Genomic DNA, 19,230 nt, shown 5'->3' on the forward strand with positions numbered 1-19,230 from the left:
AACAACTAGCCTTAGGGTGCAGTTAGTGTGTGCTAACGAATGTGTAAAACTGTGATATCCGCTTCAAGTATCAGATGTGTATTTTTAAATCAGTAATAGAAGACATATCTATTTTTTTATTGTATGTGTGAATTGAATTTGTTTATGTTTTCTTTCAGGATGAATACTCAATTTTTCCACAGACCTACTCCATAGACATCAATGGCTACATTTTGGTGTATTCTGTTACGTCAAATAAAAGGTATGTTTTCCTTTATTACACCACTTGTAGGTCTTTTAAGACTATTGTCACTTGAGACTCAGATAAAATGTCATTTTAGGGATGACGTTTCAAAGGTTTTTTCTAAATGACTTCCTATTGGAAGCCACATAATTTGTAATTAATTGGCAAAACACACCTGTGGTAAGAAGTGTCCATGTTTGGAGTCAGACTTTCCCACCTGTAGTTACCTTAGTAAAACTCTGCAGCTCTCTCTCTCTCAGACAGAGTATCATTTGGTTGAGAGAAATTGAGGCCAGACTCGCATCTGCTTGTGAATTTTTTGCCAGGCACCATTGAGTAGCGCCTTTTCATCACGAGGATAAATCAAAACACTGGAACAGTTATCCTCATAGTCATCAAAAAACGATTTCAGGTGTTCTTACCTAAATATGCTGCCCCAGCAGCATTGTTACCTTAAAGGCCCTGTGTTTGGTCGTGAAGACAGTACAACACATGGAAACACCGATGTGTTTTCAGGAAACCCATGTATAATGTTTTAAAGGAGAAGTCCAGTTTTTTGAACATTAAGGCCATTTTCTGAGTGGTCTGCAATGTTTTAGAGTCCCCCTCACCGTTTATTTCATGATTGCTGCAGTCTCTGTTATTTGGCTGATTTGGATTTGATCTCAACCAGCTTTAGAATGGCCGTCTATGGGCACCTGCAACTCTGTTCTTAAAATCACCTTTAACATTTGTTTTCAAGAATATGCAACTCAGCAAGTGTTCAGCAGTATTCACTGGTGTTCCTTAACAATTTTTGTAGCGAAATATGGCATCTGTCATGTTTTATGTGTGTTTTATGTAGCAATTTGTAAATTAAGTTTCACTTTCAGTTTCACTTTCTTTCACAAAATGGCAAATAAAAAATGACAGAAGCCGTATTTCGCCTTGAAACTTGTTAGGGATTGCTAGTGAATACCCCTAACCACTTTGTGAGCTGTAGACTTTCGAAAACAAATGTTTAAGGTGATTTTAAGAACAGAGTTGCAGGTGCTCATAGACGGCCATTCTAAAGCTGGTTGAGATCAAATCCAAATCAGCCAAATAACAGAGACTGCAGCAGACATGAAATAAACGGTGAGGGGGACTCATTGCAGACCACTCAGAAAATGGTCTTAATGTTCAAAAAACTGGACTTCTCCTTTAAGTTGAGTAAATACAATTAGAACATCTGAGTCTGTTTCTTGCCAAAACATGCGTAACACTGGAAAGAACCAGTGACATGAAAACACACTTACATAATAATTGCGGTAGTCTTAAATGTTTCAGCAGGCATTCTGGCACTTTCTGAATCTATTTTTTAACCCAATATATTTTCAACGGAAGTGAAATATTTAGAGGAGCGATTTATTTTCTCTGTAAAGCTTGCAGTCTCTTTTTTTTGGCTTGTTTCCAAGTTTTTACTTACTTAGTATTCCTTTAGAAGTATGAGAACAAAGACTTTGGTTTTACCTAAAAAAAAAACTTCAACTATGTGTTATATTAGATCAACATACAAAATAAGGCTATCCACACCCCCTGAAGAAGGCCCAACCCTGCTACGTGTAGCTTATTTTAAAATCCTTTTTGGACATGCCAGTAAAGACATTTTTAAACTCATGCGGTGTCTTGGTCAAGAAAAGTTCTTCTTTTCACCTGACCTTGTATAACATAACCTGGAACCAAAGAGCACCCAGCCAAAGGCTTTTGGTTTATTCCCTGAAGGGACTGTCTGCATGTCTGACTTGAAACAAATATAGCCATTATCTTAGCATACCTGTAGGTGATGGGCTCTAGCCAGTCGGTTATCACTGTAGCACTGCGAGTGGCTCTATAGTACACTACAAGAAATTGTAGCAGCCAGTTGAATAATGACAATACTTAATGACTTTATTTGTATAGCACATTTCCTACCAGACATGTACCCCAATGTGCTCAAGTTAGATTAACTACAGCAATATTAAAACATTAATGTTTTATTAAATTAAAATGTAAGTGAATAAAAATAAAATGGAAACGGTTTAACGATTTAAAAAAAACACACACACACAAATAAGGCAAAAGTTAAGGTCAAGGTATGCTGAGTAACAATAAAATACTAAAATAAACCACTGGTATTTACAGTAGGTCAGTGGTATTTATGCAGCATTTGAACACATCATATGTTATAAAACTCTACAGAAGATATTACTTGCGGGCAGACATGCATTCACACCCTCCAGGAAGCAACATTATGGCTATTGACAGAATGCAGACTCTTTGGGGAAAGTGCAAACTAATGCAATTACGTTGCCACTGGAGGCTGCATGCGTATATTTAGCTAAATTGACATGAATCCACACTGCAGAGGAAATGAGGTCATTGTGGTTAAGCACTGAGAGACCTGGATTCACAGAGAGCAGTGCCACATATTTATTCCACCATTCATTAAACCAACAAATTTCCCTCTTCCACAACTATTTAGGTAGACGACAACGACAACACAAATTATTAGAAGAGTTGTTTGAAGGCAGGCATTCACACAAAGTATATTCCCGCCAGGAAGCAACATTATTGCCATTGACAGAATAGACTCTTTGAACGAAGTGAAATGTAATGAAAGGGGCCATTACCCCATTTTGACCGGGAGACGCATCTGTGTAGTTTAGCCTTTCATACTGGCTGCCGCATCTATGCATATTTACCATCACCATTGGGAGTGACGTTCGCGGTTTCAACTATGGAGGCATTTCCTACATGGCAAATGTTGTCTGATGCCTGAAATGAAGGTTTGGGGACGTAAAAGGGTTGTGACTTTACAAATGAACAAAAGTTTGTGTGACATTAAAAATGTCAAAATGTTTCATCATAGTTGGTCTAAATACATAGCTTACTCAAAAAAACACCATGTTTATTTGACTGCAGTTCTTCTCACAGTCGGAAAGGGAAAATAAAGGGATGTTTGTGACCGTAGCTGACATAATTGACTGTAGCAATAATAAGGACATTGATTCAGATTTGATTGGAAATGAGGAAGAAGTTGAGATAGAGATATGTGACGATGCCATAGATGGAGGTCAGTGTATTCAAGCGATATTTGAAGATGAGCAGGAAGACTTCTGAGATGAATGAACAAGAGTGTGATACAAAATACAGCCTCAGCTTTTCTCCCAAAAAAATCATCTCTCTGTGCTATAGAGACTAATAAATGAAAGTTAATGTGGTTAAAGGGACACTGTGTGAGATTTTTAGTTGTTTATTTCCAGAATTCATGTTGCCCATTCACTAATGTTACCTTTTTCATGAATACTTACCACCAGCATCAAATTCTAAGTATTCATTATGACTGGAAAAATTGCACTTTTCATACATGAAAAGGGGGATCTTCTCCATGGTCCGCCATTTTGAATTTCCAAAAATAGCCATTTTTAGCTGCAAAAATGACAGTACTTGGACCATAATAGAACATATTTGTTTAATACTTAGTAAACTTTCATGTAAAGATCAAATTTGGCAATAGGCATCCCAATTTCAATAAGCAGCATAGTTACAGTACCTTTTTTGACCATTTCCTGCAAAGTGTCCCTTTAATGTGGCTTTTTAGCAGTCATTTTCTGGTCCAAATGAGTTCATGTCCAGTAGATGGACATTGAAGGATCTGTATCTTTAGCTGAATAGCCTTTAATCCCCATAGTTATACAATTAAGATGAATGGGGTATAGCAATTGATGAGGAAACCCAGATTGGCACTTTTCACAGTAACACATATTTAGTCTATGTAAGTCTATCGTTCACCAAGCCAGCCGATTCATTCTTGCACAAATATTCAGGTAGCTGAAATGACAAGACAAATGACGAGAAGAGGAATGACGGGTGAAATCACCTGTCTTGGTGGAACTGCTCAAGTAGAACTACAATGGGTTTTCAACCACAGAGGAAAACGCTTCGGCAGCCGTGTGAGTGAAAAGGGAATCGTAACTACAAAAAAAACGTCTGCTTTATGAAAACTGCATTGGCGCACAGCATTTCCCTCTCTGTGGTTCCTTAATTAGGCTGCAATAATGTGAATTTCAGCAACAGGGAATGTTCTGTGTTCAACATGAAAGACATTGTTTGCTGCATGCCCAGTACTGTATATGCATGTAATTGATGCAGAACAAATTAACCAGCATGCCAGATCATTCAAGGAAGGAAAACTTTGAAAACGAACAAACCAATTAATTATGCAGAGAAAAATGTCCATATAATCCTCTGTGGAAGATTTCAGAGATAATGCAAACGTCTGTTGGTATAACTTGACAGGCTGCCAATAAAGCAGTGGTTCTCAACCTTTTTGGAATAAACGCCCCCTGGACCTCATCATCTATCGCCCCCCATACCCAAACAGCAGCCCGCGGGTCATCTATTTTTGGCCCTCGAATAATTTGGATTTTTTTTTTTTTTAATTTCGAGTTGTGTCGGCCTGGCCCTTTATTGGGAGGAATTTTGAAAAACTGGCCCTCTGGGATTTTTAATTGAGTACCCCTGATCTATCGTCACGTGTATCAATGCAATGCCCCCTAGACATAATCATAGCCTGCCAAGTTTAACGCCTTAGCTTTAAAAAATAAAATAAACGAATGCCCCCCAATGGCATCTAAGCACCACCTCCTCTTCCCAACACCCCCCGAGGACTTGTCCCATAGGGGACTGTATGGCCCCTGTTGAGAAACGCTACAATAAAGGAAAGTGATTTTCGCAGATGGATCAATCTGTCTGAGAAAGGAATGTTGTTTGGATAACCACGATCTAAACATGGTTATTTTTGAATATGTTACTGTAGCAGACCTGTATCTAAAACACACCATATGGGCAAAATGGTATGGAATCTGGGTTTACTGTACGCCATGTGCTGTAGACTGCGATTGCAATTACGTTATTGTTTTGTCTCCCAATCCCTTAATCGTTTTGTCTCCCAATCACATGACCGTAGGTCCTAAGGGCATACATGCACACCGTATCGTAAACCCGGCTGCCTACCAGCCCTAACTCCATATGGTCTTATGACATCAGTAGATGACTGTAGTACTGTATAGAGTACATACAGTGGCATAGGTCTGTTGCTGAGCTTGACCACCACCCGTGTAATTGCTTGGAGAGATTACAGTATGTGGACTAGAAGTATTCAATGGGAAAGTTGGGATTTCAGTACTGTAGGCCTGCGATGCAGTATATTATGCGTAAGTCAGTATGGGCAGCCTGTCAATTCTGCTTTTCTTCACTGATAATTAAGACCGAATTGTAATTAGAATGCTGTCCATGTGTGTTCTTGAAAGTAGCCTTAGATTGTTCTCTGTTAGTACAGAGAATACGGTCTCTTGAAATATTCTGCCTGTGGGAGCTTGGCAGACCAAGCTTTGTCGCCAAGTAAATTTCAGTACAATGTGTGTGCTTCGATGTCTACCCACACAAAACAGCCCTGAGCATCTGACCTGGCTGGGTTGGGGTGCAGTTCCATGCCCACACACGGGGCCGCTGACCGCTTTGACTGGGCCTGGGACAAAGTCATCTGAAAGGCCCCCTCTCTCCATACATACAATGGAATGAGAACCTAATTCTAACCCCTCCCCTCCCTGGGCCTGGGACAACTGACCACTTTGCAGTTGGTTGGGGACGGGTGCAGTTCCATGCCCACACACAGGGCCGCTGACTGCTTTGACTGAGCCTGGGACAAAGTCATCTGAAAGGCCCCCTCTCTCAATACATGCAATGTAATGACGACCCCATTCTACCATTCTACCCCCTCTCCCTGGGCCCGGGACAACTGCCCCTGGCTGCCCCCTGTCAGGTTCCTTCCCAGCCCACACATACAACACCCCTGGGGACTTTCACCTCCTGATCTCAGTTTGGCTGGTGCTACTGGTCTGCCAAGTCCGCCTGCTGAGACTGTCAAGATGACCATGTGAAATATTTTTCTTTTTCCTCCCTCCGCCTGCCTACTACTTTCTGTCTCTGTCTGTCTGTCTGTCTGTCTGTCTGTCTGTCTGTCTGTCTGTCTCTCTCTCTCTCTCTCTCTCTCTCTCTCTCTCTCTCTCTCTCTCTCTCTCATGCTTCTGGGTGGTCTTTTGCCTTTGCCCGTGTCTCTGTGGGATGTGTCCCTTATTCACCCCTTTCTGACTCACTCAACACACACACACACACACACACACACACACACACACACACACACACACACACACACACACACACACACACACACACACACACACACACACACACACACACACACACACACACACACACACACACACACACACACAGCACAGCCACCACATGGCAGCAGCTAACCCCAATTGGCTCAGCCTCAGCTGTAGGCGAGGGTGAAAATGAAATCTCTCCTGCTTTTCCTCCTACTCATGTCGCTGCCTGTATCTTTCTCCGCCTGTCCTAATGCCACCCCCTCTCTCTCTCTGTCAGCCCCAACACCCTCTCTCTCTGTCTGACCCAACACCCTCTCTCTCTCTCTCGCTCTCTCTCTCGCTCTCTCTCTCGCTCTCTCTGTCTAACTGTCCTAACACCACCCTCTCTCTTCCCTCTCTCTCTCTTTCTCTCACCGTCCTGACAATACCTTCTCGTCTCTTCGCATTTACTTGTCTTTTAATTTATTCTACACCTCGGATTCTTTGTCTTTCTACCACTACTCTTAGTTGTGTGTGTGTGTGCACGCATGTGTGCGTCCACCTGTGTGCCCGTGTGTGTGTGCACGTGTATCCGTATCCGTGCGTGCACGTGTCCGTATGTGTGCCTGCGCGTACATGCACATAGTGTGCATCTGTGTCTGTGTGTGTGTGCGTGCACCAGTGTATCCATGTGTGACTCTGTTAACCTACTTTCTTTACGTTTACCTCGTCTGCACTGTCCTGTCTTTTTTTCCTTTGCCTTCTCTTTTTGCCTCCCTTTGTCCTCTAGAATTGTTTTTCTCTTTTCTCCTTTTCTCTTCTCTATCATTTGCTTTGTCTTCCTATAGGGGAGCCAGACTATGGCCACTAATAGGAAACCAAAGCCCCCCTAAGGGTACTGATTTGATCTGGCCATTAAATATAGCATCACAAACTAATGGTGACTTCCTCACTTCCTCTCTCTCTCTCCCGCTCTCTCTCTCTCTCTCTCTCTCTCTCTCTCTCTCTCTCTCTCTCTCTCTCTCTCTCTCTCTCTCATCTCCTTGCTCTCTCTCTCTCTCTCTCTCTCTCTCTCTCTCTCTCTCTCTCTCTCAACTCCTCCTCTCTCTCTCTCTCTCTCTCTCTCTCTCTCTCTCTCTCTCTCTCAACTCCTTGCTCTCTCTCTCATGCGTGCTCTTGCTATCTCACATTCACTAGACAGGCAGTCTCTCTCTCTCACACACACACTCTTGTTGTCTACTTCTCTCTCTCTCTCTCTCTCTCTCTCTCTCTCTCTCTCTCTCTCTCTCTCTCTCTCTCTCTCTCTCTCTCTCTCTCTCTCTCTCTCTCTCTCTCTCTCCATGTACAGGCCTATTTATATGTGCAGTGTACAGTATGCAGCACACCCTGGGTTGTGTGCATGTGTTGTGAAGCGTGCGTACAGTAGTGCTGGAAGGGAGGTAGCCAGCCATCTCTCCGTGTTCTCATCATCAATGGCCCTACTAGACCAAATCCCACGATCCCCCCCTTGGGGGCCCAGACACTCCTTCTTTAAAAGAGCCATTCGCTTTCTCAGGAGGGAAACATTCCCTGCAAACTGGACATCAGAGTTCAGGCCTCTCTCTCTCTCTCTCTCTCTCTCTCTCTCTCTCTCTCTATGTATCTCTCTCTCTCTCTATGTCTGTCTATGTCTGTCTCTCTCTCCCAACACCCCTCCTCTCCACATAACCCTACTCTGTATTACGTCAGAATGAATTACTGCCTCAATGGGATTATTTGTTTTTCTTTTTTCCCTCGCTTTTTTTATCCTCCACTCTTTCACTTGATGGACAAGAGAGAGAGAGAAGAGGAGGGAGGGAGAGGCAGAGGCAGAGGCAGAGGAGAAGGCAGCAGCGCAGTACAGTAGTCTAGCGCTCGGTCATTATTGAAATTGTAGGTCTGAACGTTGGATCTGCAGTCGCAGTTGAATTTTTACCTGAGTACAGCAAACCCACACTGGGGACGGGCGCTGTGCACAAACACTATAATTACACCGCACAGTTACATTGGCAGAGAGGCAGGAAATGAACAGAGGAGTATATTTTGGAAGAGGAAAAGAGGGAAAATGCGAGAGGCATTCGCAGGACATAAGCAAATAAGACAAATATATATGACGGTAATGCTTGCAAACAGCTGGCCCCTTTTGAACAGTTTTTTTTCTTTATAGAATAAGGTTGACATACGGTGTCTTGTTATGTGGTTACTGGCCCCAAGTCCCATGCTAAGGAAAACTGGGTTGCTCATTTCCCGTTAGCTGATCGAGAAGCAAGCAGAAATGTAGGATCCTTTAAACGATGCATTGCTGGAAAACTACCATGGACAGGAAAACTACCATGGACCTGTCTCCAAGATGCTTATCATGCATCTAATTTAGTTTCTAGTTTGACATTGATGGCTTGTACATAAATACCTGCTGCACTGTTAAAGTATGGACACATACATTAACGTTTGATCTTAATTTGAAGCTTTGTGAAAATCTGCTGTTAATATAATCATGGATTATATGTATATTTATATAATCGATGGTACAGACACACACACACACACACACAGACACAGACACAAACACACACACAAACACACACACACACACACACACACACACACACACACACACACACACACACACACACACACACACACACACACACACACACCCACACACACTCACACACATGTAGGCAGGGAAGGGAGGGAGAGGTTCTGGCAGCCAAATGCCAGGCCCGAGTCACTGAGTGCATGGCTATCGGATAGCCTGCGCAGCGTCTAATTGACTTTCTATTGACGCGACAACAATGGCACCGGCCCAGACGATGTCGGGAGCCCTTAGCTTAGCCGCTCCCTCATGAATCTGTCCACTGCCACTAAACTCACTGACACCACTACGCCAGCAGAAAGCTCTGTACTGTGTGGCTAAAAATGTTTATCCTCAGCTATGCTCGGTCTGTGCTGTGTTTGTACTTGAACTTTGACTGGCCTTGTCATTTTCAAGGCCGTTTGAAGACTGTTGGTTGGTTGACTTGATTGGTTCATGAGGCGCGTGTGTGCGTGCGTGCGTGCGTGCGTGTGTGTGATAGAGGGAGAGAGACTTGGCTCTGTTGTAAGGGGGCTGTGTGAGATCACTGGCATGGCGTTTTAAAAGGGTCTTATTGTCAGACGATGGCTGTCTAATACACACTGCGCCAGCCCCCGTCGATTTTAGAGACTTGCCGCTGACTGCCGGAGCCTCTGCTTTGCTGCCGAGGTTGTCCTACTTTCGTTCCGTTTCATTCCAGTCTCCCCATAATTCGATCAGGGAAAGGTCGGCGTGCGGCTCTGCTCAGCTTGCTCGCTCTCATCGGCAGGCAGGCACCCAGGACTTCTAGGAATGGACCGTGCTGTATCAGTGTTAAAGCACTACACAATGCTACAGTCTTCTGCACCGAGATGGAATCGATTACTGATAACTGACCAGTCTCACGAGGAGTTCTGCACAGCAGAAGTATTGAATCCCGCCACATAGGGGGTCATAATGGGCCCAGGCCTAGCATTTGGAAGCCTTCAGGGAGGATAAAAAGATCGAAAAAGAGCTGCATTTCAAGCCGTGTGTTTGTTGCGTCCCGTATACAGTATTGCGGTTTTGATGTCAGATACTGTAGGGCTACTGAATAATACTGCAGCCGGTGTACAGTACTGCGTTTAGCTCTTTGCCCTAACAATCTCCCCTAGCACACACACAATTCTATTCATATTCTACACGATACTGGTTGACCTATATGGTCGAAACTGTGCAGTACCACTTAACTCATTTTTTTCCCAGCTACACTGTAAGATACATTGATTGTTGTCATCGTTTTATGTGTGGCATGCTTCAAAAGTGCCAAAAGCTGTTCAAATTTAGTCCAGTCAACCACACCAGACATCCTGTCTTAAAAAATCTTTTGTTTACAGGTGGATGTTGGGGGAGGCAATAGAATGTCATTAAATATTTTTTTTCTTGTATCTGTTTTCTTGCAGTTTTGAAGTAGTAAAAGTTATCCACGAAAAGTTGTTGGACATGGTGGGAAAAGTACAGTAAGTATGTTATTGTTTTCCTTCTGTCAGTGCAAAAGCACTACTTCCTAGATCCCCTCTGTAGACTACCTACATCTTTTTAAACATTACTGACATCATCGATGGAGGGTGAAAAGAAGTGTAAAGATGTCATGCTATGTAAATATGTTCAGTGTCTTTCGTCAGACTGTCAGTGTGCTAAAAGCTGTTGTTACACTGTATGGAATAATTTTTTTCTTCTTTTTCAGAGTACCCATAATGTTGGTGGGAAACAAGAAAGATCTTCACATGGAACGGTAAGTGTTAGAATTTGACGTACACACAAGATGCTCCACACAGACAGCACAAAAAGACGGTCTTTAAGGCTCAAGTTCAAACACGTAGTCCAAAAATAGTATAAAACCCCATACTGTTCACCATCTCCTCCTAATGAGAGAACAGTGGTTGCGAAATCCACTTACTGTTAGGGGTGGCAGAGACGGCAGGCAATGGAAGTCTCTTTATCTTCTTCTTCTCAAATCTGTGTGAGGCATGAATTCAATTAGATTTAATAGGGCACGCTTTAAGCACAAATCGCACATTGAACTCCACAAGTCTCATGTGATCCATTAGTGGAATATAAAAACCTCGTCCTCCGTCCTCTGGGGAGTTGTCTACAAGATAATGCATCAAGGCGCGTTGCCGACTGTCAATCACTCACTTTCTTTCTATAGGCTTTAAATGAACTTCTGATGTTGCTATTGTTTGTTTAACCCCCTTTTTCATTCTGGCAAACAATGTGGGTGGGTGGGTGAGGGTCTGGGGAGGTGAGTGTGTGTACTCCTGTGCATATGCATGCATGTGTGCTTGCTTGTGTGATAAACCACTGTGGATAACGGGGTATGCACGGGTTGAGACCAAGTCTCGAACAGAGATTTGAAAGTCGATGATAATCGAGGCTATTATTCGCCTACCCTCTACAGAGAAATAATGTCTTCCGTCGCTCAGGTAGCATAGGTCGCTCTTGGTGCACACATAGCTTTACCAGAGAGTAGATAAGAGAGAGGTTCCATTGGCCCATTGTTTCTGGGTTCTACTATTGCAAGGGGGAGGGGGGGGATCCCCCTTTAGGCAGACCTACTGTAAGAACTGTTCTATTCATTGTAGGAGTATTATGACACTCACCTTTAGGCAGACCGGAACCTGGTCATGTTAGGTGCCCATAGCAGCCATTACATTGGCATATCTCTATATACTTAAAGAATCTCTGGCTTTACTCTGTCTATCTGGAGCCCTGCTGTGTGTCACTGTCCGGGTCGCACCCTCCTAGTGACGCAACCCCTTCAGCGTTGCGTCGCTTGTTGTCAGGCCAGGAGAAATACAAATATCGTTTCTGAGCTGCAGGGAAAAAAAACGGGAACTTCTCTCACTTTTTTGGGAAGCAAACAACCCTGCAGCAAACAAAGGGAGGCGGGTCAACCATGCCGTTTGGGAAATGTTCATTGTTATGCTCTTGGTCAGACCAAGTCTCGAAGAGATTTGAAAGTCGATGATAATCAGGCCAATGTGTCACTGTCCAGTATGCACTGTACAGTATGTAGTGCCAGCATGTGGTGAGCGCCTCAAAGACAGACGCTATGAGGCAAATGGGCAGTACAGTGGTTGAATTCTGTAGCCTCCTGCCTGGAAGCCTTCCCACTCTGGCCATCTATCTGGAGTCCTGTTCAGCTCTGCTGTGTGACCTTGGTGGCAGTCTCCCGCTGCTTCGCGGTTGGAGGGAAAAGCAGATCATTACACCCCATTAGACATGAAACCCTCATTTGGCCTGGCCACTTCTCGGCAGTGGCGCCTCGGGGACACACACACACACACACGCGCGCGCGCGTACGCACACACACACACACACACACACACACACACACACACACACACACACACACACACACACACACGGGCACACTCACGTATGGGCACACTCACTCGCTTACCATACTCACTCACTCATTTTCTCGTCGCTAAAATGGGTCAGAGGGAGTGTTTATAATCACCTGAGGTGTTCGTTTTAGCACTGCCAAAGCGACAGGGACCATAGGCGTAGGTGACGTACATTCAAAATTAAGCACCTGGAAAGACTTGAGTGTGTGCACTGAAACTGGATGGATGGATGGTTGGATACACGGCTCTAAATTAACACCAGCCGACTAGCCAAATGCTGGAGAAAATTCATTTTGACTGGTAGAAAAGAAAACCTACCAGCCACTTTGACCCATTGGCCAGTAAGATTGACCTCTACTAGTCATTTTGTCTGGTGGTGAAAAAAGTTCATTTAGAGCCCTGGTTGGATGTAGGGACGAACAAACTGGCGGGCAGCCAGACAGACTGATGTTACAGTACTTATCTTTTTGAAAGCATTCTTGTTTTCTTAATTCAATTAAATTGGGTTGTGTCTGGTGCCTACACTATCTGTCTATGTCATGCACTTTTGATATTTTCTCCATTTTGGGCCGTGCGTCTGTGATAAGTGAAGTGGCAATCGAGTAGCGCAGGCCCGGCCCACATTGTGGAGTGGAATGGTGCTGTGCTGTGCTGTGCGGTGCTGATTGGAAAATGGGTCAAACTTTACTAGTCCTTCACTTCACTTCAGCTGAAACCAGAGCGAACAGGAAGTGGAGCAGCAGGAAGTCACACACACACACACACGCGTGCACGCACACGCACACACGCTCAGATGCATGCATATGTGAACTATACAGACACGCAGAACTTGGGTAGCACTTTTTTATTATATGCAATAAAAGTACACCATTGCAGCTGCATTAAGGTGTGTGAGTTCCCCTTACTTGCCCCTATAGTTCACCTATTGGCACCTACTCATCCACTTGGCACCAAGTCCAAAGGCGCGATTCTTCCACTGGAAAGAACATTCACTATACAGACACGCACACATACACAGACTCATCTGCACACCCACATATACAGTATGCACACATGCACACACATGCGCACACGTGCACACACAGACGTGAACGAACACATTCATATGTGGACATACGCATTCACCTGCACTGCACACATACACACTTATGCTCTCTTATGGTCGGCTGACCTTGCCTTACCCCAGTGGCCCTGGAATCTTTTAAAATCTAGGTTGAAGAGGGTGCAGCTGGATAGAAATGGACCCTGATTTTTATATTTTTCTTGCCCTACAAAGGAACATTCTGAGAGGGAGTGTTTCGTGGTCGTAATTGGCCTTGATTGCACGCTATTTGGTGTCTGTCTGTGAAAGAAGACCTTTTTCCTCTACTGTATTCCTCAGCTGCTGAAATGTGTATATTTTTACACACATACACACAGACAAAGACTATGTCTCTCTCTCTCTCTCTCTCTCTCTCTCTCTCTCTCTCTCTCTCTCTCTCTCTCTCTCTCTCTCTCTCTCTCTCTCTCTCTCTCTCTCTCTCTCTCTCTCTCTCTCTTTTTCTCTCTCTCTAATTCTCTTGTAATTTTGTACCATTGATAAATTCCAAGCAGCACTAGCTCTGAATGAATATCCACCTGGCAGCTGCCTGGGATTAGTAATTGATTACAATTGGGACACAGTTGTAGATCACATGTAATAAGATCAGAGGGTACCAATCAACATCTGTATGTTAATCAAGATTGAAGGTGGGTGTTCTTGGGATATAACCAAATGCATAGGAAAACCAGAGAGACATAGAAAGACGGGGCCTTGGGGAAAACACATTAGTACAAACTGATTTAAAGTACATAACATGGTGGAGAGACGGTTGGTATTGAAAATCTTCGATCTTCTCTCTTACACAGACTTGCTAAGCAATCGGAAATTGTTTGAGGAAGCTGAATGTCTGATACTGTAGACTGTGACTCTGATTCACAATAGATTCTGATTCTGTAATAGAAACTGTAACAATGAGAATAACCGTAAGAATAGGCACTATATCACCAAAAGTGTTTGCTCACTCATCCAAATTGCCAGAATCCGGTGTCCTAATCATTTGGCACTGGAGCCCAGTGAATTCCTACATGGAACTGTCGTGGGATGCCACCTGTGCTACAGATGAAACAGATGTGCTACAGTCATGAAATTTCTTTGCTCCCAAATATTACACACTCAACTGTCAGCTTTATCATAAGAAAATGCTAGCGTTTGGGAACAACAACGAATTAACCATTAAAGTGGTAGGCCATGAAAACTGACGGAGAGGGGTCAGCAGATACTAAAGTGCATAGTACAGAGATTCCACAGTCAATTGCTACAGAGCTCCAAACTTTGTCATCTTCAGCTTAGCCCAAATGCAGTATGCAGAGAGCTTCATGGCTGAGCAGCTGCATCAAAACCACACACCACCAAGTGTATTGCAAAGTGTCAGTTGTAGTGGTGTAAAGCACTCTTCTCTGGACTCCAGAGCAGTAGAGATGCGTTCTCTGGTGGGATGAATCACGCTTTTCCTTCTGGCAGGTCTGATGGAGAAGTCTGGGTTTGGAGGTTGCCAGGAGAAGGGTACATTTCAGACTGCATTGTGCGGGAGGAGGAATTATGGTGTGAGATTGTTTTCAGGAGTTAGGCATGGCCCCTGTGTTCCAGTGAGAGGAACTTTGAATGCTTCAAGATTCCAGAACTTTTTGGACAATTCCACGCTCCCAACCTTGTGGGACCAGTTTGGAGTGGGCCCCTTCCTCTTCCAACATGACACTGTGTACTAGTGCACAAAGCAAGGTCCATAAAGACATGGATGATAGTGTCTGGTGTGAAGTACCTTACTGGACTGGCCTGCACCAATAACCTGAACCCAATAGAAGACCTTTGGGATGAATTACAGGTGGTGACTGGGAGCCAGGCCTTCTTGGCCAGCATCAGTATGTGACCTCACCAATGAGCTTTTGGAAGAATGGTCAAATTACTATGAACACACTCCTAAACCTAGTGGACACCCTTGCCAAAAGAGTTGAAGATGTAATAGCTGCAAAATGTGGGCCAACATCATATTGAGGCCAATGGGATAGGAATGGGATGACAAGTTTTGTTATTATTGTTTTCTTAGGGGCTTTTTATGCATTTATTGACAGGATAGTGTGAGATGCTCACAGGAAATGAGTGGGAGAGAGAGATTGGGAAATTACCCCGTCTGGACTCGAACCGGTGTCCCCATGGGCCGGGCATGAAAGCCCAAATGTGGGTGGCTTAGCGTGCTGCGCCACAGCGCCCCCAGCACATAGTGTAAGTTTTATGTGTGAGTCAAGGCATGTGAGCGAATACTAGGTTATATAGTGCATCATGTTATGTATAAATGTATAAACATGAAATATTGTACAGTTGTTGGTCATATTTCGACCCGCGCTCTCTTTTCCTAACATACTTACACACACACACACACACACACACACACACACACACACACACACACACACACACACACACACACACACACACACACACACACACACACACACACACACACACAGATAGAGACTCATAATTGTCCTGCTTTGCAATAGTCTGCAAGCAGGAAAGCCCTGCAATGTGTATTGCTTAGGTATTGCTATTATAGATCTGCCCAGACTGCTCAGTCAGAAAGCTCCAATTAAGGTGTGTGTGCGTGTGCGTTTGTGCGTGTGCGTTTGTGCTTGTGCATGCGTGCTTGTGCATGCGTGTATGTACTTGGATTTGTGTGCGCGCGTATGTGTGTGTGTGCGCGTGCGTGTGCGTGTGTGTGTGCATGTAGCTGATCGTGATTGTAATTGCGTTTGTCAGCGCTTGTTTCTGCACACGCATGTAAGCATGTTGGTCAGCATGTGCACCTTAGTCTCTACAGGATGTGCTTCGGAGTGCAAAACTATGAATCTTGATCTCTGTCTCTGTCTCTGTCTCTCTCTCTCTCTCTCTCTCTCTCTCTCTCTCTCTCTCTCTCTCTCTCTCTCTCTCTCTCTCTCTCTCTCTCTCTCTCTCTCTCTCTCTGTACCCAGGCCTGTATTGATCACTGGCTGGGTTTTATCTTGGGGTTGGGGTGTGGTAGTGCGGTGAGCGATGGGGTACAGGAGGCTGCTGTGCTGGTGATGGGGAGCTGGGCAGGGATGGGGTGGAAGAGGTGGGAAGGGATGCTAGTGGGTAGGGCTGCACGATTATGGAAAAAATCATAACCACGATTATTTTGGTCAAAATCATAAACAAGATTATTAATCACGATTATTGATTTTTGCTGATTTTTTTGAAAATTATAACAAGATGGAATATAACCAAGAATGAATTACATACGGGATGAGCAAAATGAAATGAATTTTAATAATTATGTAAAGGCAATAGCATGAAACTTAGGACGATTTCTGGCCAGAAACACCAGCCTGTCAGTATGTTCTGGCTTCAAGGACGCTCTCAAAAGTAGGTAACTATTGCCACGATTAAATCACGATTAAAATCACAAGTTCGATTTCACTATTTTATCACGATTTTGATTATTTTTCGATTAATTGTGCAGCCCTACTAGTGGGGTAGAATACAGGAGGCTGCTGCTGCTGCTGCTCCTGCTGCACTAGAGTGGAGTGTTGCCGTCAGCAAATGCAGAGTCAGGCACTCTGGCTACCTCAGGCACTTCCCTCCACACATGACTTCACCTGCCTGCAGAACACACATAGTATAGTGGAAGCATTGTTTTACTTTATTTGTGTAAGTTGAACATATACTAATGTATCATTAAAAACTTGTGTTTATATTTATTTTTAAATTTATTTGATGTATATTGTATTTATATTTATGTATGTTTTATATTATAAGCAAACCAAAAAACGTAAGATTTACATTGTAATTAATTACATATGCGCTATGATGTAGCAACTCATTTCTTTGATCGAGATCATGCACATAGTTGAATGACAGTTGCTAGAGTGGGCAAAATGTACATTTTCATTTCTACCCTTAAGGTTTGAAGCATAAACATAAACAAACGCCACAAATCAAAATGCAGAAATAAAAATACAAAAGTATTGTACAGTTTACAACCTTTGCAAAAAAACAAAAAACAAAGCGTATTATATAATGACTAACAGCATGACACAGCCTCGCTGTAACAAAACGGGACAAGATAAAGCCCGGGGGCATTCAGTCTGGGTGGAGCAGCACAGAGACGCAGAGAGGAGATGTGATGTGAACGAGTTTAAACCTTATGCTCCAAATATTCATTCAGTTTTCTGGATGCGGTAACGGCAAGCTGAGGAAGAGAAACACACATGGAAAGTGCTCCGCTTGCTCGCTGCAGAGCTAATGATTTCTCTGGCCTGGCTTGTCGCTCGCTCTAAGCCCGGCCGGAGATGGGAGATGCAGGCTTGGCCAGGCTCTGGCAATGCTCCCACTCACAGGAAGCTGTCAGAGGCGAGGCGAGGCGAGCCTCACCCAACGGCGCCTAGAGTAGCATTTTTGTTGTATTTTGCAGCTACAAAACACATGGTATATCATAGCTACAACCAAATCAAAGTAAAATGAACAAAACAAGATTATTCTCCTTATTTTGTATTAATTTTGTCATGGTTCATCAGACCATCACAATTATAGACACATTTCTGCCTTTGTCATTTAACTGCATCTGTTCTTATTCTGGCTATAACCAAAAAGTAATTCTAATCTCTATTTCCAATCAAATGGAGAAGTTTGGTAACATTTTGAACATGTGAGACAGTTTAACGACATGGAAAGAAAATGAACATGCTACATTCAAAATGAATTGGTGTGTCGTATGATGGGCAGACCAGTACGCAAACATCTCCTTTCCACCACTGAAGACCCCCATCCGCAAGGCTACACTGCTGAAGTATTGTATGGCTTGTGTCATATACGTATACCAGAACTCTTGTCTTACATCATCCAGTGTTGCCTTACCTTGTACAGCTGCTACCTGCCCTAAGTCCCAGGCTACACGTCCAAATATTCAGAGCCATTTCTCTAACTTGTAATCTTTGGAGTATACAGTGTGTCATTTGACAGGCAGACCTGTAACCCAGCCAGGACTGCTGACTGCTTTGGCTGGGCCCTGTACAAAGTCATCTGAAAAGGGCCCCCCACCCAATACAATATACAGTATATACAATATATATCCCTCTCTCCCTGGGCCTGGGACAATTGAACCCTTTGTCCACGTCTGTCAGCTCTCCCTGAACCCACCCTCTGAAGTTCCCCGTAATTCGTAATGCATCACTGACGTATCGAGCCTGATGGCGTACATGCATACTGCGGAGATCAAGAGGCTGATGCTCAGACGCCTGGGGTGGCCAAGTGAAGTGGCCCAGGCCTATTAATCAATTTCCCCATTAAGTTCCCGTCGATAGGCAGCGCACAAGAGACACTTGAGCCTGTCAGAGTCACTGAGCACTGTTAATGGGGGGGCTGGAAGAGTTTCGCAAGAAGTTATGAGGGATCACTCTCCCCCAAGAAGACCGAAACACAGACACAAGACAGGGCAAGCCACAGACACACAGTCGCAATCAGCCGAACATCCGCAGCCTAGCGGAGCCTGCAATTACATCAAAATGTAGAACAGAGGGGTCGTTTCACTGGGCGTAATGGACGTAAATGAAGTAAATACGACGAGGCGAATGGTGTGGCTCCGGGCTCTGACGGCAACGCAGCGGCGCGGGGCCTGAATGAAAATGTAATGGCTTGTCGCTGCTCCTCTTGTCACGTCGTTGTATTAATCAACGATCGAGGGAACACATTATCAGGATTGCAATCCATTAATGCGTGGCGGCGACAGTTTTATCCACAGTTTAAAAAGCTGATTGGGATTCTGTGTGCGCGCCGGCATGTCTGCCTGCTAGCCT

General features: G+C 44.0%; 1 protein-coding gene across 1 annotated transcript in view; it reads left to right on the top strand.

Moving 5' to 3' along the window:
• rheb (Ras homolog, mTORC1 binding) overlaps positions 1–19,230 on the top strand; it is a 45,144-nt gene that overhangs the window by 20,634 nt on the left and 5,280 nt on the right. The window contains exons 4-6 of the mRNA XM_063206118.1: positions 159–241; positions 10,393–10,449; positions 10,677–10,724. Coding sequence (XP_063062188.1) covers positions 159–241; positions 10,393–10,449; positions 10,677–10,724 — 188 coding nt within the window. The remainder of the gene's footprint in view (positions 1–158; positions 242–10,392; positions 10,450–10,676; positions 10,725–19,230) is intronic.

This window comes from Engraulis encrasicolus, chromosome 9, assembly GCF_034702125.1.
Source record: "Engraulis encrasicolus isolate BLACKSEA-1 chromosome 9, IST_EnEncr_1.0, whole genome shotgun sequence".
NCBI lineage: Eukaryota > Metazoa > Chordata > Actinopteri > Clupeiformes > Engraulidae > Engraulis > Engraulis encrasicolus.